Source organism: Anoplophora glabripennis, unplaced genomic scaffold (assembly GCF_000390285.2).
Source record: "Anoplophora glabripennis isolate ALB-LARVAE unplaced genomic scaffold, Agla_2.0 scaffold510, whole genome shotgun sequence".
NCBI lineage: Eukaryota > Metazoa > Arthropoda > Insecta > Coleoptera > Cerambycidae > Anoplophora > Anoplophora glabripennis.
Genome location: NW_019416728.1, coordinates 78,424 through 102,473, shown reverse-complemented (window position 1 = coordinate 102,473; position 24,050 = coordinate 78,424). Strand labels below are relative to the sequence as shown.

The 24,050-nt window shown below is 31.9% G+C and overlaps 1 protein-coding gene across 1 annotated transcript in view; it reads left to right on the top strand.

Annotated features, from left to right (window-relative positions):
* The window catches only part of LOC108908335 (zinc finger Y-chromosomal protein-like), a 36,031-nt gene that overhangs the window by 4,590 nt on the left and 7,391 nt on the right, over positions 1-24,050 (top strand). Inside the window, exons 4-5 of the mRNA XM_023455327.1 lie at positions 21,608-22,190; positions 22,662-22,855. Of these exons, the coding sequence (XP_023311095.1) occupies positions 21,608-22,190; positions 22,662-22,855 (777 nt within the window). The remainder of the gene's footprint in view (positions 1-21,607; positions 22,191-22,661; positions 22,856-24,050) is intronic.

Here is a 24,050-nt window from a genome sequence, read left to right as displayed (position 1 = left end):
CAGGTCCGGATTAAACAATATTTTTACATTTGACAAATATTCCTTTATCTAGTTTGGAATTCAGAAGATAATATAATTTAAATATATTTATTGTCCTTTAAGTAATGTTAGTTCATTTAATATTTGTCTTTTCGTAGATTTTACTGAAATAAATATTCTGACTTCATGATTTATTCTCACATCAATATACTTTTCACATACAGCTCTTACAAGTTCTATTAAATGATTACAATTGTTAGGGAAATTGTCAAATTGATGTACATGCAAATTTTTAAATATGTTCACATTCAAAAAGTTTTTTAATACATGATACACAATTTTATTTTTCTGTAACTTGGGTGTACTGTTTTTATAGTTATTAAAAAGAATTATTATTTTTTCTGTTTCTTAATTTGTCATTTTTCTTTTTTAAACGATGTTTGTTTTCTGCGGGGTTATCTTTTTTTTTGTTTATTGGAAATGAAAGGAAGGCGCACAACTTCATATTTTAGTTTCTTCTTTCTTGGGGTATCATCACTGAAATGTTTATATAATCTTTTCATTATCCGTGATATTCAAAGTTGACATCGAAGATGTACTTAGGTCGGAATATAATGACTGTGACGTGGTAGTTTGGCTGATAGGAGACGTAAAAGATTCTGAAGGTTGGGACTGTTCATGTTCATAAAAAAGTATTAGTGAAGATAATTTTTATAAAATTATGTGGTGAGCATTAAAATGTTCACTAAGTATTGGGAGAGTCCTACACGCATAAAAAAATCATTCAAATGCACAGTCCAAGCAAATGTTACAGGAGTGTTCTAGATCAAACTTGAATACACTGTGCATATACATATAAAGTATAATTATTTATTATTTCTGGTAGATTTAATGTGGGAACTGCATTTTTTGCTAATTTGCTGATATTTTTGTTGAAAATTAAAAAATTTTCTTCAAAGTGAAAATTTTGATGGTATCCAATCTTGTTTTTTAAAATCAGTAAAAATTAAAATATTATATTCGAAAAATCGAAGCAAGTATAAAAATTTGGTAATTATTTATTTTACCATAAAACTCTGATTTTTCTAATCAAATTTTGCCAACCCCCTCCTTTTCCAGGGTGCTGAACATGAATTTGAAATTAATTTTTTGTTATTTTTTCGATCGCAAAAAATAATATCACATTAATTTTCAGCTCTCTCAAAATTACGGGAATTGGAAAAATTTCATATAAATTGGAGGACTTTTACGTAAAGTAAGTAATTATTAAAAATATGATACATATTTACTCATTATTTTATTAACAATTTATAGTAATATCACGTTTACCATTGCACTATGTGTGCGAACAAAATTATATTGTCAACCCTGGAATACTCTGACCTTAACCAAGAAATTGCGTATATAATGGGTCAAATTTACGTTTTATATATTGCTTATTTTACTTATCTAGAGAAGGACTCTCTTCACCAACTTGTTCGCTTCTATTTATACAATGTCCTACAATACATTTGCCAATGAAAAAATAACTAATTATTGAAATCAAAGCCACACGTACAGCTCAAGTTTCCAGATACGACTGATGCAGGGTTACCAACTAGGCTCCCAACTGCCTTCATCATAATCGCACTATAGCCAGTCTAGGCGGTATATGATTAATGCTTATGTAAGCAGATGGCAAGAAGAATGCCAGATTGTCCTGATTTGTATACTCATACTAAGTCATTCGTACAGAAAATGAATTTTTATGCAATTTTAAAGGTATTGATTCCCGTCAAATCTCAAAAACTTAAAACGTCTGTATTTCGAAAACGGTAGAGTTTATCGATTTCTAACTAGTATACTTTTTTTATTTAAAATTGAACATGGTTCAATAATTTCTAGTTAAAAAATTCAAAATTGTAAAATACACAAAGTTAGACATATTTTTACATCGATAGGACAGTATAACTAGCGCCCCCTAGGCGTGACTCCAACACTATTTGCATATTCGTATTTGCCACCGCAACAAACGTTAAACTACAAATTTTCAAAACAATCGGTCCATACGTACTTAAAATATAGCAAAAAATCGAAAATATTTTTTCAATTTTAACACCCTGTAGAACGAAAAGGAGCAGCAATTAACTAAGGCATGTTTGGCTCAATCGCTATATTTTGAAATCAACAATCTGCTATTAAGCTGTGTACCCTTATTAATGACTCACCTTGTATTATTAGTCTCTTTACTGTAACACGTTGCAGTCAACTGTCTTATCTTTTGCTTAGGATGCATTTATTTTATTATACAGGGTGTTACAAATTAGAAGGTCAACCCGTTAGCCACATATTCTTTGGACTAAGATAATGGGACTTTTCGGGACTTTTCTTATGCCACTTTTTATTTCGGAGCCCCGTTTTCAAAATACAGGGTGTCAAAATTAAAATAAAAAAATTTAGCACATTTCCATCTTAAGTTGGAACACTTCTTGTGTAATTTTGGTTTAAAATATCAAAGCACAAACGAAGGGGAGTTTTTTTTTTTGAGTACGCCTATGCTTCCGTATATTTTTTTTTAGATAAAGCGCCGTTTCCTATATTTTTCACCCTTGCAAGATTTTCATTTGTGGTATCATTTACGAGATAGTGTAACTTTTTTGGATACGCGACATCCGCCTTGTCGATTTATTTCTCTTGTATTTTTTTCCTTGGTTTTTGAGAGTTCTCACGTAATTATTTTATTAATCATCACCATTTCATGATTAATGATGTGACCTTGTTTAGACCGATCGAAATAACTCATTTAGAGGGAAAAAAAAAGAAAATTGTTACCTGGACTTTTATAAATGGAAATGGTAAAGCGACTTATAGTGAATAAAAAAAAATAAATAAATGCGTGAGCAGGGGTGGCGCAGGGTTGTTTTGGGGGGTTGTAAAGTTGTGAAAAATTGTATCATTGGGATTTCTGGCAAAAGTTGACGTCACACAAAAAATATCCATTACAAAAGTTGTAGATCATGCAAAAATCTACAACTTTTGTGGAGGTCACTTTTTAAGATAACCTGAAAATTTACGAGAAAAATGCGAAAAACAGTTTTTTTTTTCAGATTTTTCGTTTTTTATTTCTCATTTCCGCAAAAATAATTTAATTTTGACGAAACTTGGTGAAAGTATACTTTTCTGTGTCTTAAATGACCACAATCTTTTTTAGATTAAAAAATCAAGAAGTTTCCGAGATATTCATTTTTTCCGGTCTGAAACACTTTTATTTTCAAATCATCGTACAGAGTTCTGTCGGTGATCATTTTTTTCGTTTTGACATATACTTTTCGGTGAAACAAAAAATCTGTAATCACAGTCCAAAAACATGCTCAAAAATGCAAAAAAATTACTTGCAACAATTAATTTTTCAGTAATTGTTGATAATTTGTTTAAATAAAAAAAAATTCAAAAACTGATTACACCATTCAATTCTATGGAAAAAAAATACAAAAAAATCTGTGGCTCATTCTGTTGCTATAAACATCTAAGTCGAATTACAAATGCACAAATGATAAATTATCTCTGGATGATTTGAGATTTCAGCAATAGAAAGTATTAACTACAAAGTCCACTGTTGACGCGAAACCCGAAAGCCCGAAATTTTGCAAAATCGTTTCATTTTTTTAGATTGTTTTGGCTATCATTTAAAAATGTTTCTTAATATCTCTAAAACTTCGTGATTTTTTATCTAAAAAAAATTTGTGGTTATTTAAGACACAGAAAGGTATACTTCCACCAAGTTTCGTCATAATTAAGTTATTTTGGCGGAAATGAGAAATAAAAAATGAAAAATCAGAAAAAAAACTGTTTTTCGTGGTTATAAAAAATTTGATTTGGCAAGGAAATCAGGGCCTTGAATTCCTGACAAGGTCAATGTTTCAATTTTCTTTAAAATGTTTTATAAACAACAATGATGAAATAATAATACAGACGAAGAACATGATTTCAAAACAAAGAAATAGTTAAAAATGTTTCAGTATTTCAAGAAACAAAGGCATTAATAATAATGTTATTAATTGAGTTGTTAACTAAGCCTACACAAAAAAAAAGAGTAGGAATACATTTCAGAAAGGGGAATAGTAGCACTTTACTTAGTGCTAAAAAATTTATTTTTGCTTTGGGAGANACAAAATAATTTAAATATATTTATTGTCCTTTAAGTAATGTTAATTTTTTTAATATTTGTCTTTTCGTAGACTTTACTGAAACAAATATTTTGACTTCATGATTTATTATCACATCAATATATTTTTCACATACAGCTCTTACAAGTTCTATTAAATGATTACAATTGTTAGGGAAATTGTCAAATTGATGTACATGCAAATTTTTAAATATGTTCACATTCAAAAAGTTTTTTAATACATGATACACAATTTTATTTTTCTGTAACTTGGGTGTACCGTTTTTATAGTTATTAAAAAGAATTATTATTTTTTCTCTTTTCTAGGTGTTTCTTAAATTGTCATTTTTCTTATTTAAACAACGTTTGTTTTCTGCGGGTTTATCTATTTTTTTTTTGTTTATTGGAAATGAAGGAAAGCCGCATAACTTCATATTTTAGTTTCTTCTTTCTTGGGGTACCATCACTGAAATGTTTATATAATCTTTTTATTATTCATGATATTCAAAGTTGACATCAAAGATGTACTACATAGGTCAGAATATGACTGCGACGTGGTGGGTTGGCTGATAGGAGACGTAAAAGAATCTGAAGATTGGGACTGTTAATGTTCATAAAAAAATATTAGTAAAAATATTTTTTATAAAATTATGTGGTGATCATTAAAATGTTCACTAAGTATTGGGAGAGTCCTACACGCATAAAAAAATCATTTAAATGCACAGTCCAAGCAAATGTTACAGGAGTGTTCTAGATCAAACTTGAAAATTTACGAGAAAAATGCGAAAAACAGTTTTTTTTTCTGATTTTTCGTTTTTTATTTCTCATTTCCACAAAAATAATTTAATTTTGACGAAACTTGGTGAAAGTATACCTTTCCGTGTCTTAAATGACCACAATTTTTTTTAGATTAAAAAATCAAGAAGTTTCCGAGATATTAATTTTTTCCGGTCTGAAACACTTTTTTTTTCAAAGAAAAATCCTACTTCGAAAAATCATCGTACAGAGTTCTGCCGGTGATAATTTTTTCGTTTTGACATACTTTTTGGTGAAACAAAAAAATCTGTAATCACAGTCCAAAAACATGCTCAAAAATGCAAAAAAATGACGCAACAATTAATTTTTCAGTAATTATTGATAATTTGTTTAAATAAAAAAAATTCAAAAACTGATTATACCATTCAATTCTATGGAAAAAAATACAAAAAAAATCTGTGGCTCATTCTGTTGCTATAAACATCTAAGTCGAATTACAAATGCACAAATGATAAATTATCTCTGGATGATTTGAGATTTCAGCAATACAAAGTATTAACTGCAAAGTCCACTGTTGACGCGAAACCCCTGAAATTTTGCAAAATCGTTTTATTTTTTTAGATTGTTTTAGCTATCATTTAAAATTTTTTCTTAATATCTTTAAAACTTCTAGATTTTCTTATCCAAAAAAAAAATTGTGGTTATTTAAGACACAGAAAGGTATACTGCCACCAAGTTTCGTCATAATTAAGTTATTTTGGCGGAAATGAGATATTAAAAAATGAAAAATCAGAAAAAAACTGTTTCTCGTAGTTATAAAAAATTTGATTTGGCAAGGAAATCAGGGCCTTGAGTTCCTGACAAGGTCAATGTTTCAATTTTCTTTAAAATGTTTTATAAACAACAATGACGAAATAATAATACAGACGAAGAACATGATTTCAAAACAAAGAAATAGTTAAAAATGTTTCAGTATTTCAAGAAACAAAGGCATTAATAATAATGTTATTAATTGAGTTGTTAACTAAGTCTACACAAAAAAAAAAGAGTAGAAATACATTTCAGAAAGGGGAATAGTAGCACTTTACTTAGTGCTAAAAAATTTATTTTTGCTTTGGGAGATGATAGCGAATTTTTTTTTTTTGTTTTACGACCATTTTGTTCCTTGTTACAGCCTTTTGAAAATCATCTAAAAATTTAGGATTTTCCTTTTATCCTTGATTTTATGTTTGATTCGACCTTATGTTTCTTGTGGAGTTCATAAACTTATAATTGTTTGTGAAAATGTTTGTAAATTACTACCTATCCTTTTTAAAAACACATAATTCAATCAAGTCTAAGAGTGACGATATGAATGATAGCAAGCATTGAGTTGTTTCGTTACGCTGGTACAAATGTATAATTAATAATCACATCTCAATAAATTCGAATGTAAATATACCCTTATACGCAATATTTTGGCATGTGCCACCTTGTAACCTCTTAAAAATAAAACCCGATTTTCAAAAAAAAAAAGGCTGTATATGCAATTTTTTCAGCAATACGCTTCAGAGCTCCAATGTTGTACCATTCGAAGAGAGGTACTGTAAAGATGAAGAAGTGGAAGGATGTATACATGAGAATGGATCAGAAGTGAAAACAAAATGTGATAAATGTATTTATGAAACTGAAAGTGAGATTCTTTTTACGGTACACTGTGCGAGACACGAGAACGATTGGAAATCGTGTGAGTACGAAACTGAAAATGAGAAATTACTTCAGAGGCACCTGTTGACACATAAAGATCCTTTGCAAATTCAAATGTACAAGTGTAAAGACTGCGATTACGAAACTAAATACAAGAGTGCTATCACACAGCACCAACTGAAGCATAAAGATCCCTCAGAGGTTCGAATGTACAGGTGTAACGACTGCAATTACCAAACTAAATTAAGGGTTAATATCAAACAGCATCTACTGAAACATAAAGAGCCTTCACAGGTTCGAATGTACAGGTGTACCGACTGTAATTACGAAAGTAAATACAAGAACTCTGTCAAATGGCACCAACTGAAACATAAAGACCCTTCACAGGTTGAAATGTACAGGTGTAACGACTGCAACTACGAAACTGAATTAAAGGGTAATATCAAAAAGCACCAACTGAAACATAAAGAACCCTCCCAGGTTCAGATGTACAAGTGTAGCGAGTGTGATTACGAAAGTAAATACAAGACTGCTATCAAAAGGCACCTACTGAAACATAAAGATCCTTCACTGGTTCAAATGTACAAGTGTAACGACTGCAACTATGAAACTAAATACAAGAGTCATATCAAACAGCATCAACTGCAACATAAAGAGGCCTCGCAGGTTCCAATTTATAGGTGTAACGTCTGCGATTACGAAACTAAATACAAGAATAATATCAAAAGGCACGAACTGAAACATAAAGAGCCTTTGCAGGTTCAAGTACACAGGTGTAACGATTGCAATTATGAAACTAAAATAGGGAGTAATTTCAAACAGCATCAACTGCAACATAAAAACCCCGTGCAGTTTCAAATGTATAGGTGTAAGGACTGCAATTACGAAAGTAAATACAAGGGTAATATCACAAAGCATCAACTGCAACATAAAGATCCTTCACAGGTTCAAATGTACAGGTGTAACGATTGCAATTACGAAACTAATTTAAAGGGTATTTTCGAACAGCATCAACTACAACATAAAAACCCCGTGCAGTTTCAAATGTACAGATGTAAGGACTGCAATTACGAAACTAAATACAAGAGTAACATCAAACGACACCAATTGAAACATACAGATCTTTCATTGGGTCAAATGTACAGGTGTAAGGACTGCAATTATGGAAGTAAATACAGCATGGTTATGAAACGACACGAATTGATGCATAAAAATCCTTCGCCCGTCTAAACATACAAGTGTAACGGCTGCGGTTATGAAGCTAAATAGAGGAGCGGTATCGGACATCACATGTTGAAGCATAAGGGCTCTTCATAAACGTAAATGTACAGAGTGCTTTGCTAACAACCGAGCATTGAGAGTCTTTGAGGAGACCTCAGTTGATCCACAAAAAATGGTTTGCAGGTGTGAATTATCACTTTTCGTTCACTGTGCAAAATATTGGCAAAAACGGAGGCATTTAGACCAACAAGTGTGGATATTACACCAAATGTGAATATATGAATGCGAACAAAATGTAACGCCTGCCTTGAAATACATTGGTTGAAACACGAGAACCTTGCCAAAACGGATTTTGGACTAACATTTGTAGAATTCACTGGTACCTAGTTATGTCCGTACTTTTCCCGTGTTTCTCACAATGTTACAGTTGACATACTGTTCATAACTTCAACAAGTGATATGTACTTATCTAACTTATACATTAATTTTAAATGGCCATATTTTCAATTGTGTAGAACATGTAATTAATAGAAAAGTCTGTTATAAAATAAATATGCATAATTTTTGTAGTAGAAACTGTCATATTTGTGGACTGCTAGTTGATCTCAACTATACAGGGTTCCCCAATTTTTATCTCTCAAACTTTAGGAGCACATAGAACAACCAAGAATGATGGTACTTTGTTTTATAAACATGTTTTGCTCGATTTTAGTTGAAAAACAAATCATTTTCAGATTATTTTTTTTATCCTAAAATGAGTTTATAGTCGGGATATATCAAAAATGATTCTAAAACTATGCGTTTGACAAAAAAAGTATTGAAATATTTTGTTACAAATACAATTTTAAATTATTAAAACTACGAAAAATTCAGTGATGTAGAAATTTTCCCCCTTATTATACAGGGTGTTTCTTAAATAGGGTTCCAAACTTCAGCTGCGTTTATAACTCATTAAAATAAGCCAAAAAGTTCCCTTAGGATGTTATATGCGCTTAAAAAGGCTCAAACAAAACTGTTTTTTTCTGTTATTGACAAAACGGTCGCAAATAAATAGAAAAAAATGGATGAGTCTTACATAACTTTTTACGTTAAATAACATGGGCTACTCCGTTTTTCGACATGCAAATCATATGCGTCCCATTTAGGTTGGTGAAGGGGGTTTTTGGCCCGTAATTTTTTTTTTTTTCAATTTTTTTACAATTTTCTCTACAGATTTATAAAATCTTAACAATTTTACGTAAAAAATATTATCTTTGCCCAAATCGATATTTCCAGTGGTTTTCGGGTAAGTTGAGTTTGAAAATTACTCTGCTCTTTAAGTTATTAGGCCAAAAATTACAAAAATCTGTTTACCCTGGCAAATAAAAGACTGACGTTGCCACAATGCTTAACAATTTAATTTATTGATAAACTGTCGATTGAACTTTGCAGTGTTTAATTAGTAAAAGTGGTGAGTGGAAAATTTAAGTATAAAAAAACCAGTTTTGTTTGAGCCCTTTTAAGGGCATATAACTTCCTAAGGGTGCGTTTTAGGGCACATGTTAATAGGAACTTTTTGGCTTATTTTAATGAGTTATAAATGCAGCAGAAGTTTGGAACCCTATTTTAGAAACACCCTGTATTTACTAAAGATCTTGTTCAGTGTTTTGTGAATTGCTGCGATAAAATGGATTAGTAGTTAACAAAGACCGAATGTATCAAATTTCAATTCTTAAAATTCCAAATTGGCAATACACAAATAACCCCCATCAAGTTTATCAAAATGTACTTTGATAATAAATCTCAGATCGTGTGAGCATGTTGGTCATGTACTAAAAAAACTTAAATCAATTTTATTATGCAATTATTAAAATAACATAGTCGCCGCCTTTAAAAATATTGTTAAATGTGTACATTTGGTCCATAGTCATCTGGTATATGATGTAATTTTGTGGGGAAACAGCACTGATGGTGTCAGAGTATTCATTTCTCCAAAAAAGGATTGTAAGAAAAATATTTATTATAAGTTTTAGAGATTCCTGTCGACCAGGGTTTGTTAGCAATAAAATTAAGACTCGGTATTCAGGGGGATTCAGTCGTAATATCATTAACTTTAACCACATATTCGGAAGGCCTCAAAGACAGAAAATAAAAAAAAAAAACAAAAAATTCCTCGATCTTTTTAAAAATATGAGTGAGTGTTTTTTTATTCATTTAGTCGTTTTAAATAGGTAGGTACCATGCTACTCTTTGAAAAGCAATAGGTCACACAATACGAAAAACTTAGTCAATTGTAAAACGTTAACAATGTTAAAAATACTAAATTGTAATAATCTTACATTCGAAAACAGTTATTATCCTTGTCCATTTGTTTTTATTAACAAATAAATAATGCTTGTTAATGTTTAAAATGTAAAACTATATCTTATTTATTCATGTGTCTAGGTAAAAAGTTCTGTTCATTAGTTTTCGTTCACTACGGATTAAAAACGCATTAAAAGCTATGATAATAACCGAATATTACGGTAGGTCAAGATTCGCGCTTGATAAATATGTGTTCCGTTGCGTTGTCCGAAATGTTATTACAGCTTACATGAATATTTTTTAGACCCTGTAACAGACCCGTCCTAGAATAATTGCTTAATTATAAGTGTTTGTATGTGTAGCAACTTAGAGTTACTCTGAACTGATTTTAGTTGCTATTAAGTACTATTTTTATCAAAACGAAAGCACCTCTGTCCGCACATACTTTTGAACAGGTCTGGATTAGGCAATATTTTTAGATTTATGACAAATATTCATTTTTGGAACTCAGAAAATAATATATTTTAATGTCTTGCTTATATTAAATAAACCTACAAAATAATTTAAATATATTTATTGTCCTTTAAGTAATGTTAAATTTTTTGATATTTGTCTTCGTAGATTTTACTGAAATAAATATTCTGACTTCATGATTTATTCTCACATCAATATACTTTTCACATACAGCTCTTACAAGATCTATTAAATGATTACAATTGTTAGGGAAATTCTCAAATTGATGTTCATGCAAATGTTTAAATATGTTCGCATTCAAAAAGTTTTTTAATACATGATACACAATTTTATTTTTCTGTAACTTGGGTGTACTGTTTTTATAGTTATTAAAAAGAATTATTATTTTTTCTGTTTCTTAATTTGTCATTTTTCTTTTTTAAACGATGTTTGTTTTCTGCGGGGTTATCTTTTTTTTTGTTTATTGGAAATGAAAGGAAGGCGCACAACTTCATATTTTAGTTTCTTCTTTCTTGGGGTATCATCACTGAAATGTTTATATAATCTTTTCATTATCCGTGATATTCAAAGTTGACATCGAAGATGTACTTAGGTCGGAATATAATGACTGTGACGTGGTAGTTTGGCTGATAGGAGACGTAAAAGATTCTGAAGGTTGGGACTGTTCATGTTCATAAAAAAGTATTAGTGAAGATAATTTTTATAAAATTATGTGGTGAGCATTAAAATGTTCACTAAGTATTGGGAGAGTCCTACACGCATAAAAAAATCATTTANGCGGGGGTGGAATTCAGTCGCGATTCTGAATTTACACTACTATTCCCCCCCCCCCTAAAGGTTAGAACAATAAAATTGTGGTCCCTAATTTTTTCCCGGTTAAATGACAACCCGACGGCTAGAAAATAATATTTTTTAATGTCTTGCTTATATTAAATAAACCTACAAAATAATTTAAATATATTTTTCTACAAAACTGTTAAAAGTGGGCTTTTTAATTGTCATTTTTGATGTTAAAAATGTCATTTTTGACACGCGTGTTAAAAAATGACAATTTTAACATCAAAAATGACAATTAAAAAGCCCACTTTTAACAGTTTTGTAGAAAAAATGGTGTATGATATACGTGTTAAAAGTGATTTTATTTTGTTCGTGAAGTTAAAAAACTCGCTACGCTCGTTTTTTAATCATCTTCACTCGCAAAATAAAATCTTACTTTTAACACGTATATCATAAATACCTATTTTCTACAAAACTGTTAAAAGTGGGCTTTTTAATTGTCACTTTTGATGTTAATAATGTCATTTTTTGACACGCGTGTTAAAAGTAAGTTACTTTTAACGCTAGTGTTAAAAGTACTGGTTTCTACGAAAATTTTGGTTCATAAACACTGCGATATGTGTGGTATTTTTTGATTTCTTATTTTTATTGAGTTTAAAGTTCTTCCGATTGTTTTGTAGAAAAAATAGTGTATGATATACGTGTTAAAAGTGATTTTATTTTGTTCGTGAAGTTAAAAAACTCGCTACGCTCGTTTTTTAATCATCTTCACTCACAAAATAAAATGCCACTTTTAACACTTGTATCATAAATAACTATTTTGTTGTCCTTTAAGTAATGTTGGTTTATTTAATATTTGTCTTTTCGTTGATTTTACTGAAATAAATATTTTGACTTCATGATTTATTCTCACATCAATATACTTCTCACATACAGCTCTTACAAGATCTATTAAATGATTACCATTGTTAGGGAAATTCTCAAATTGATGTTCATGCAAATTTTCAAATATGTTCACATTCAAAAAGTTTTTTAATACATGATACACAATTTTATTTTTCTGTAACCGGGGATGTACTGTTTTTATAGCTATTAAAAAGAATTATTATTTTTTCTGTCTCTTAGTTTGTCATTTTTCTTTTTTAAAGGACGTTTGTTTTCTGTGGGGTTATCATTTTTTTTTTTGTTTATTGGAAATGAAGGAAAGCTGCCTAATTAAATATTTTAGTTTCTTTTTTCCTCACTGAAATGTTTATGTAATATTTTCATTATCCGTGATATTCAAAGTTGACATCGGAGATGTATTACTTAGGTCAGAATATGATGACTGCGACGTGGTAGGTTGGCTGATAGGAGACGTAAAAGATTCTGAAGGTTGGGACTGTTCATGTTCATAAAAAAGTATTAGTGAAGATAATTTTTATAAAATTATGTGGTGAGCATTAAAATGTTCACTAAGTATTGGGAGAGTCCTACATGCATAAAAATTCATTCAAATCGCACAGTCCAGGTAAATGTTACGGGTGTGTTCTATGTCAAACTTGAACACACTTGTTACTTGTAGATTTAATGTGGGAACTGCATTTTTTGCTAATTTGCTGACATTTTTAAAATACAGGGTTTCAAAATTAAAATAAAAAAAAAATGATTTTTGTGAAATTTTGATTTAAAATATCAAAGCACGAACAAAGGGGAAGGGAGTTGCAGTACTCGTGGACCCCCTATTTTTTTTGAGTATATCTATGCTTTCCGAATATTTTTTTCTTTAGATAAAGCGGCGTTTTCTATTTTTTTTTCACCCTTGCAAGATTTTTATTTGGAGCATCGTTTACGAGATAGTGTAATTTTTTTAGATACGCGACATCCGTCTAGTCGATTTTCTTCTCTTGTATTTTTTTCCTTGTGTTTTTGAGAATCCTCACGTAATTATTTTATTAATCATCACCATTTGATGATTAATGATGTGGGCTCGTTTAGACTGATCGAAATAGCTCATTTAGGGGGAAAAAAAGAAAATTGTTACCTGGACAATTTTTCACAACTTTTCAACCCTCCGCCACCCCTGCTCACGCATTTATTTTTTATTTTTGGTTTATTATAAACCCTTTTACCATTATTCACTTATAAAAGTCCAGGTAACAATTTTTTTTCTCTAAGTGTAATTTGGTTGGACTAGTTATAAAAAATTTGATTTATATAAAATGAGAGTTTATAAGGGTGGGATGGGGCAAGGAAATCAGGGCCTTGAATTTCTGACAAGGTCAGTGTTTCAATTTTATTTAAAATGTTTTATCAGGGCTATAAATAACAATGACCAGATAATAATATAGGCGAAGAACATGATTTCAAAAGAAAAAATAGTTAAAAATGTCTCAATATTTCAAGAAACAAAGGCATATTAATATTATTAATAATTGACTTGTTAACTAAGTCTACACAAAAAAAAGAGTAGAAATACATTTCAAAAAGGGGAATAGTAGCACTTTACCTAATAAGATGAAATCATTCCGATAAACGATTATTTTTCTGTGTGTTTACAATGTATGAGCCTATTTTTGTATTTAATGCGGGTCATATACCTCCTTGGTATCGGCCTTTTCTTTTCAAGACTGCTTAGATTTTCTGTACGATCATTTGTTTCCAATTATCAGACTCACAAAGTTATTTTTGCTTTGACAGATGATAACGAATTTGTTTTTTTTTTAATTGTTTTGCGACCGTTTTTCTCCTGGTTACGCCTTTTGAAAATCACCTAAAAATTTTATGATTTTCCTTTTATCCTTTCATTTTTGTAACTAGTTTATTAAAATTTGCAATAAGGTGAACAACATAAACTAATAGACATTTCAAATAACGAAAATTCCGACAGAGCTAAATTCTGGTGGAGACCTTGGGTACACCATTAGAAATAAAGTGTCAAAAGTCCCCATCGATCCCATGTGTGCTAAACAAATTATTTGGGATCAAAGGTCAAAATTTGAGGTTTTTTGGATTTTTTTTTGCGATAACGGTAAATTTTATCAAAAAAGTAGCCCAGACAAAAATTGTAGATCTGAAAATTATCTATAAAAATGGTCCTTATACTTTTTTTTTCTAAGAATCACCATTCCTGAGATATCGCGATTCTAATAGTTGAAGGAGTCACGTTCTACATGATATGCACACATTTCCACACCACCTGTGAGGTAGTGTACTTTGACGCGTTTTTTTAACGTGGTTTCCCCGGTAGGCCTACTCCACGAACTGTTATGACGGAATTTTCAGGGACAATACTCTTTTAACTGCATGATGATTATTGATATTGATATTGGTTATTGACTTTAACTGTAGTTCTGATTTCTTTTGATATTTTAATCTGATTCATACTCTTCAAAGTCGACTTCAACAGTCATGTCTTCTTCGATTTCTTCTTCTTCTTCCTCTTCTTCTTGCTGGATGTTCATAAATTGTTCAAATGAAGATGAATCAGCTGTCTCTTCATCGAAATCACATGAATCTTCGTCTGTTGTATTCAATTGGACATTTGAGCAAGACTGGCTTTGGCAATTAGTACACGCTGGAGAACACAGTAACCCTACTCTTCTACAGCCACATTTAGCACTACAACCTTTTTTGCAATTGCAAAAAATAGTGTTTAGGAGTTTTTCCGGAGCAGGTGGGAGTAAAGTTTGAATTGGTTCCAAAGCATTATCTGTTAATTTCCAACCCCAGTCTTCTGGGTTCAGTTGATTGCCTAGTCATGTCTGAACTTGATAGTATACTCGATACAAGTGTTGATTAGCAGAAGTTGTTGGAGGAAGACGAGATGGTTGTACTTGTTTCTTGTTTCGTGTATTTATTAGAAAAGTTTTTACAATAGAGTAGCCAGATGTTATTCAAGACCATGCGGGTAGAGGGGATTGACTAAGGGACCGAGTTAAGTGTATATTCTCAGAATAGTATAGTTTATGCATATAAGAGACACAAATGGGCATTTTTACTTGTATTAAGTGCCTGACTATGTATATACGTGGCATATATGTGCATATCATGTAGAACGTGACTCCTTCAACTTTTAGAATCGCGACATCTCAGGAATGGTGATTCTTAGAAAAAAAAGTATAAGGACCATTTTTGTAGATTATTTTAAGAATAATTTTTGTCTGAACTACTTTTTTGATAAAAACAGTTTTCGAAAAAAATCTAAAAAAACTCAAATTTTGACCTTTGACCCCGAATAACTTTTTTAGCACATGGGACTGATGGGGACTTTTCACACTTTATTTCTAATTATGGTCTCCACCAAAATTTAGCTCTGTCGGAATTTTCGATATTTGAATTGTCTATTTTGACAATATTTCGGCATGTGCCACCTGTAACCTCTTAAAATTAAAACCCGATTTTCAAAAAAAGGCTGTATATGAAATTTTTTCAGCGATACGCCACAGAGCTCCAATGTTGTACCATTCGAAGAGAGTTACTGTAAAGACGAAGAAGGAGAAAGATGTAAACATGAGAATGGATCAGAAGTGAAAACAAAATGTGATAAATGTATTTACGAAACTGAAAGTGAGATTCTTTGTACGGTACCCTCTGCGAGACACGAGAACGATTGGGAAGCGTATAAATGTGAATCGTGTGAGTACGCAACTGAAAATGAGAAATTACTTCAGAGGCACCTGTTGACACATAAAGATCCTTTGCAAATTCAAATGTACAAGTGTAAAGACTGCGATTACGAAACTAAATACAAGAGTGCTATTAAACAGCACCAACTGAAACATAAAGATCCCTCAGAGGTTCGAATGTACAGGTGTAACGACTGCAATTACCAAACCAAATTAAGGGCTAATATCAAACAGCATCTACTGAAACATAAAGAGCCTTCACAGGTTCGAATGTACAGGTGTAACGACTGTAATTATGAAAGTAAATACAAGAATAGTATTAAAATGCATCAAGTGAAACATAAAGACCCTTCACAGGTTCAAATGTACAGGTGTAACGACTGCAACTACGAAACTGAATTAAAGGGTAATATCAAAAAGCATCAACTGAAACATAAAGAGCCCTCGCAGGTTCAGATGTACAAGTGTAGCGAGTGTGATTACGAAAGTAAATACAAGACTGCTATCAAAAGCCACCTTCTGAAACATAAAGATCCTTCACTGGTTCAAATGTACAAGTGTAACTACTGCAACTACGAAACTAAATACAAGAGTCATATCAAAAGGCACGAACTGAAACATAAAGAGCCTTTGCAGGTTCAAATCTACAGGTGTAGTGACTGTGATTACGAAACTAAAATAGGGAGTAATTTCAAACAGCATCAACTGCAACATAAAAACCCCTGGCAGGTTCAAATGTATAGGTGTAATGAGTGCAATTACGAAACTGAATTAAAGGGTAATATCAAAAAGCACCAACTGAAACATAAAGAGCCCTCGCAGGTTCAAATGTACAAGTGTAGCGACTGTGATTACGAAAGTAAATACAAAAATGCTGTCAAAACGCACCTACTGAAACATAAAGATCCTTCACTGGTTCAAATGTACAAATGTAACGACTGCAGCTATGAAACTAAATACAAGAGTCATATCAAACAGCATCAATTGCAACATAAAGAGGGCTCGCAGGTTCCAATTTATAGGTGTCGCGTCTGCGATTACAAAACTAAATACAAGTATCATATCAAAAGGCACGAACTGAAACATAAAGAGCTTTTGCAGGTTCAAGTACACAGGTGTAACGACTGCAATTACGAAACTAAAATAGGGAGTAATTTCAAACAGCATAAACTGCAACATAAAAACCCCTTGCAGGTTGAAATGTACAGGTGTAAGAACTGCAATTACGAAAGTAAGTACAAGGGTAATATCACAAAGCACCAACTGAAACATAAAGATCCTTCACAGGTTCAAATGTACAGGTGTAACGATTGCAATTACGAAACTAAATTAAAGGGTAATTTCAAACGGCATCAACTACAACATAAAAAACCCCGTGCAGTTTCAAATGTACAGATGTAAGGACTGCAACTATGAAACTAAATACAAGAGTAATATCAAACGACACCAACTGAAACATACAGATCTTTCACTGGGTCAAATGTACAGGTGTTAGGACTGCAATTACGGAAGTAAATACAGCATGGTTATGAAACGACACCAACTGATGCATAAAAATCTTTCGCCCGTCTAAACATACAAGTGTAACGGCTGCGATTATGAAACTAAATAGAGGAGCGTTATAGAACGTCACATGTTGAAGCATAAAGGCTCTTCATAAATGCAAATGTACAGAATGCTTTGCTAACAACCGAGCATTGAGAGTCTTTGAGGAGACCTCAGTTGATCCACAAGAAATGGTTTGCAGGTGTGAATTATCACTTTTTGTTCACTGTGTAAAATTTTGGCAAAAATGGAGGCATTTAGAGCAACAAGTGTGTATATTATTATTAGTATAGTATTGTTGAAATACATTGGTTGAAACACGAGAACCTTGCCAAAACGGAGGCTGACAAGTGATTTTGGACTAATATTTGCAGAATTCACTGGTACCTAGTTATGTCCATACTTTTCCTGTGTTTCTCGAAATGCTACCGTTGACATACTGTTCATAACTTCAACAAGTGATATATTAAACTTATACATTAATTTTAAATGGCCATATTTTCAATTGTGTAGAACATGTAATTAATAGAAAGGTCTGTTATAAAATAAATATACATAATTTTTATGGTAGAAACTGTCATATTTGTGGGCTGCTAGATCGACTATACAGGGTTCCCCAATTTTTATCTTTCAAACTTTAGGAGCGCATAGAACAACCAAGAATGATGGTACTTTGTTTTATAAAACATGTTTTGCTCGATTTTAGTTGAAAAACAAATCATTTTCAGATTATTATTTTTATCCTAAAATGAGTTTATAGTCGGGATAAATCGAAAATGATTCTAGAACTATTCGTTTGACAAAAAAAGTATTTAAATGTTTTGTTACAAATACAATTTTAAATCATTAAAATTACGAAAAATTCAGTGATGTAGAAATTTCCCCCTTCTATATTTACTAAAGATCTCGTTTGGTGTTTTGTGAATTGCTGCGATAAAATGGATTAATAGTTAACAAATACCGAATGTATCAAATTTCAATTCTAAAAATTCTAAATTGGTGATACATAAAAAATAACCCCCATCAAGTTTATCAAATTTTTAGGATTGTACTTTGATCTCAGATGGTGGGAGCATGTTGATCATGTACTAAAAAAAATCTTAATCAAAATATTGGCAAAAATGGAGGCATTTAGACCAACAAGTGTGATGTAAAAATATATCTTATTCATTCATGTGTCTAGATAAAAATTCATTGTCGTTCACTACCGATTAAAAACGCATTAAAAGCTATGGTAATGACCGAATATTATGGTAGGTCAAGATACGCGCTTGATAAATCTTTGTTCTGTTGCGTTGTTCGAAATGTTATTACAGCTTACATGAATATTTTTTAGACTCCGTAACAGACCCGTCCTAGAATAAGTGTTTAATTATAAGTGTTTGTATGTGTTGTATGTTTCCCATGTGTATGTTAAATTTATACGCTGTTTTTATGAATTATCCTATCCCTAAAAATTTCTACTCTAATGTTTTTTTACTCGGAACGATTACTGTTTCAGCTAAAATTTATTTGCATAATAAATTCATAAGTACAGAAATCCTACATGTTAAGGTTATATACATATAACCTTAACATGTAGGATTTCGTTCCTGTATGTACTACATTAGACTGTTTTAACTTTATATACGTACGAGTTACGACGACAGCTTACAGAAAACGTTTATAAAAACACTTAAAACACTTGGCGGTTGGTATTCCGAATGCTTCGGTATAGCCCGGGAGCCAGCGACCGATTTGAGTTAGTCGTTTGGCAAAAGCTGAAAATTCTTCCTACGCTTCATTTGGTGTCACTAGTAAGTGATAGTAAGTAATAAAATAAAAAAAACTAATACCGCAAAACCGGAGACTGTCGAAAAGTTAACTATGTTATAAACAAAAGAAAAAACGCAATCGGCTGACTTTAGAGTGGGGGGTTATGCCTCAGCTTTTCACCTAAACCAGTCAAAAATATGCGCCAGGTAAACTGATACCGAAAAACCTGACATTTCGTAATCAGTGATACGAAAAAAATTGTCCGCTGAAGTTTTTGCAGTGTATAAGTGCTCAGCTGACGAGTTGAAGGTGCAGCACATCGCTATGCGTGCGGGCGCATTGCATCTTTAACTTTATCAGCTGAGCACTTTTGAATTGCTAAATATAAAGCCGAGCATTTGTTTCATTTAACTTATTAAGTTAGCTATTGTATTACCAAATTTCAGCTTTTGCGGTAGGAGATATCTATCATTTTTTCATTTTCAAGTCTTACTAGTAATTATATAAAAATATACAACTTTTTTCGAATATTTATTTACAATAATCGATTTCACGAGTTTTAATAAATAAATATTCACATTTAAATACTTATAACATAAAATTGAACTGCATCAACATTTTCTGCGGACAACGTACATTGTAAATATTTGGGCACACGCTCATCTTCAGGTCCCAACAGAATTATATCCGACTGGTTTCGGCTGGGAAGAGAAGGGGGACAAATTTATTTTCAAATGGTTCGCGAGTGAACAGCTGCCCTCTTCTTCCCTTGGAGATATAATTATCGAGGATGAGCAAAAAAATAATGCAAGTTAGAATTATACTAATATATTTCGCTCTATAGGTACTAAAATTTCATTATTTAAGTGTAAATTTTTTATTATTTCATTTACATAATGTAAAATACAATTTAAAAATATTNAAAGTTCATATAAATGTAGGTCGAAATATGTTTCATTACCAAGATACAGTGTTTAAATTTAAATTTTGTATTTATTTTTATTAATTATTTCAAAGACTTTTAAAGATATTGACTTGAAATTTGTAAAACGCTTTGGAGGGATAAATGTGTATTTTTTGGACTGATCCGAATATTTCTACTTGCATTAGTGGCGTTCCTGTGAGAATGCCACAACCTTTTTTAGTAGACAAAAATGGTACGCCACTGACTTTTTCTCATTTTGATATTTTTTTAAGAAATCCGCCATCAATTCTGAATGATATTGGTCTAATTTTTTTCGTAGAATGTACCGTTTTCACGAAAAAAATAAAACAATATTTTATCGCAAGTTGTGTATTTTAATTTCTATTAATACATTATCTAGTAGGTTGCTGCCAATTTTTCTAAATAAAATGCAACCATCAAATTTCGAGTCAATATCTTTAAAACACTGAAATAATTTAAAAAAATATATAAAAAAATAAAATTTAGACACTACTTATCTCGAAAACGAAGGATATTTCGACCTACGTTTGTATGATTTTTTTTTGTTAAAGATAAGTATGGACAACCTTATATCAGTTGAAAGGGCATTAAGTTTTGCATCCACCCATGACAATTAATATGGGCCATTCCGTTCGAAAAAAAAGTTTTTCAACTCGTAAGATTATTAAATGTACGTCTCGGTATTTCCGAGTCTGAATAATGTACACGTTTTGCTCACAGATGACAAGATAGAGTAATTTATGCCAAAACAAAAAGTGAAAACTGCTGGTTTCTAACTCTTACGGTTTAAATGCTATCTATCCTCATTTAGAGAGATGAAACTGTGATTTTTTTATCTCGAAAACGGTAAGTTTTACATATCCCTCTTAGGTGGGAACACCCTGTATAGTATAATAAGGAGCCACATAAATTTAAAATCGAAAAGTCTCTTCTCATCTTAGATTTTCTGTACTATCATTAATTGCCAAGCAATTAATTATCAAAGCCAAAAAGTTTATTTTTGCTTTGAACGACGAAAATTCCGTGACAAATCATCAAATAAAAAAAGGATATACCGAGTTTTATTATGTGATTAAAATTTAATTTTAGTTCATTATTAAAGATCTGAATCGATTCTTCATTAAAATTAACATCATGTTATTAGTACTACCGTGGATCAACTATTGTTAACATTGTGAAGAGAAACAGGACAACTGTTGTGTTTTTAATAACACATAATTCAGTCAAGTCTAAGAGTGACGACGATAGAAATGACAGGCAAGCACTGAGTTGTTTCCGTATGGTGGTACAAATGTACGATTGATAATTATATTTCATTGATTTCGAATGTAAATATGCCCCTTTATTAGAGTAATATTTCGGCATGTGTCACCTGTAACCCCTTAAAATTAAAACCTGATTTTCAAAAATACCCTGTATATGCAATTGTTTCAGCAACACGCCACCGGAGAGCTCCAATATTGTACCATTCGAGGAGAGTGACTGTAAAGATGAAGAAGAGGATGGATGTAAACATGAGAATGGATCAGAAATGAAAACAAAGCAAGAGCACAAAGTATTGTACAGATGTGATAAATGTATCTACGAAACTGAAAGTGAGATCCATTTTTCGGCACACTCTGTGAGACACGAGAACAATTTGGAGGTATATAAACGCGAATCTTGGGAGTATAAACCTAAAAGTAAGAAATTACTTCGGATGCACCCGTTTAGGCATAAAGATCCGTCGCAGGTTCAAATGTACAAGTGTAAAGACTGCGATTTCGAAACTAAATACAAAGGTAATATGAAACAGCACCAAGTGAAGCATAAAGATCCTTCACAGGTTCAAATGTACTGGTGTAATGATTGCGGTTATGAAACTAAATTCAAGAGTGTTGTCAAAAAGCACCAATTGAAACATAAACATCCGTCACAGGTTCAAATGTACAGGTGTAACGACTGCGATTACAAAACTAGATATAAGTATTATATCAAACAGCACCAACTGAAACATAAAGAGCCCGAGCCCTCGCAGGTTCAAATGTACAAGTGTAACGACTGCGATTACGAAACTAAATACAGGCGTTCTATTGGAAAGCACCAACTAAAACATAAAGAGCCCTCGCAGGTTCAAATGTACAGGTGTAACGACTGCAATTATGAAACTAAATTAAAGGATAGTATCAAAATGCATCAACTGAAACATAAACATCCGTCACAGGTTCAAATGTACAGGTGTAACGACTGCGATTACAAAACTAGATATAAGTATTATATCAAACAGCACCAACTGAAACATAAAGAGCCCGAGCCCTCGCAGGTTCAAATGTACAAGTGTAACGACTGCGATTACGAAACTAAATACAGGCGTTCTATTGGAAAGCACCAACTAAAACATAAAGAGCCCTCGCAGGTTCAAATGTACAGGTGTAACGACTGCAATTATGAAACTAAATTAAAGGATAGTATCAAAATGCATCAACTGAAACATAAACATCCGTCCCAGGTTCAAATGTACAGGTGTAACGACTGCGATTACGAAACTAGATATAAGTATTATATCAAACAGCATCAACTGAAACACAAAGATCCCTCACTGGTTGAAATGTACAGGTGTAAAAACTGCGATTACGAAACTATATACAAGAAGAGTATCAAAGAGCACCAAGTGCAACATGAAGAGACGTCGCAGGTTCAAATGTACAAATGTAACGACTGTAATTACGAAAATAAATACAAGAGCGCTATCAACAGACTTGAACTGAAACATAAAGATCCTTCACAAGTTCAAATGTACAGGTGTAACGACTGTAACTACGAAAGTAAATACAAGAACTCTGTCAAATGGCACCAAATGAATCATAAAGATCCTTCGCAGGTTCAAATGTACAAGTGTGGCGACTGTAATTACGAAAGTAAATACAAGAATGCTTTCAAAAATCACCAACTGAAACATAAAGATCCTTCACTGGTTCAAATGTACAGGTGTAACGACTGCAATTACGAAACTGAATTCAAGGGTAATATCAAAAATCACCAACTGAAACATAAAGTGCCCTCGCAGGTTCAAATGTACAAGTGTAGCGACTGTAATTACGAAAGTAAATACAAGAATGTTATCAAAAGACACCAACTGAAACATAAAGATCCTTCACTGGTTGAAATGTACAGGTGTAACGACTGCAACTACGAAACTAAATACAAGAGTGATATCAAAGTGCATCATCAACTGCAACATAAAGAGGCCTCGCAGGTTCAAATGTACAAGTGTAACTTGTGCGATTACGAAACTAAATACAAGAATTATATCAAAAAGCACGAACTGAAACATAAAGAGCCTTTTGCAGGTTCAAATATATAGGTGTAATGACTGCAATTACGAAACTAAAATATGGAGTAATTTCAAACAGCATCAACTGCAACATAAAAACCCCGTGCTGTTTCAAATGTACAGTTGTAAAGACTGCAATTATGAAACTAAATACAAGAGTAATATCAAACGACACCAACTGAAACATACAGATCTTTCAACGGGTCAAATGTACAGCGTGCTTTGCTAACAACCGAGCGTTGAGAGTCTTTGAGGAGACCTCAGTTGATCGACAAAAAATGGTTTGCAGGTTTGCACTTTTCCTTCACTGTGCAAAATATTGGTAAAAAATGGAGGCATTTAGAGCAACAAGTGTGGATATTACACCAAATGTAAATTTATGAATATGAAAAAAATGTGACTCCTGCCTTGAAATACACTGGTTGAAACACAAGAACCTTGCTGACAAGTGATTTTGGACTAACATTTGTAGAATTTACTGGTACCTAGTTATGTTCCTACTTTTCCTGTGTTTCTCACAATGTTACAGTTGACATACGATTCATAACTTCAACAAGTGATATG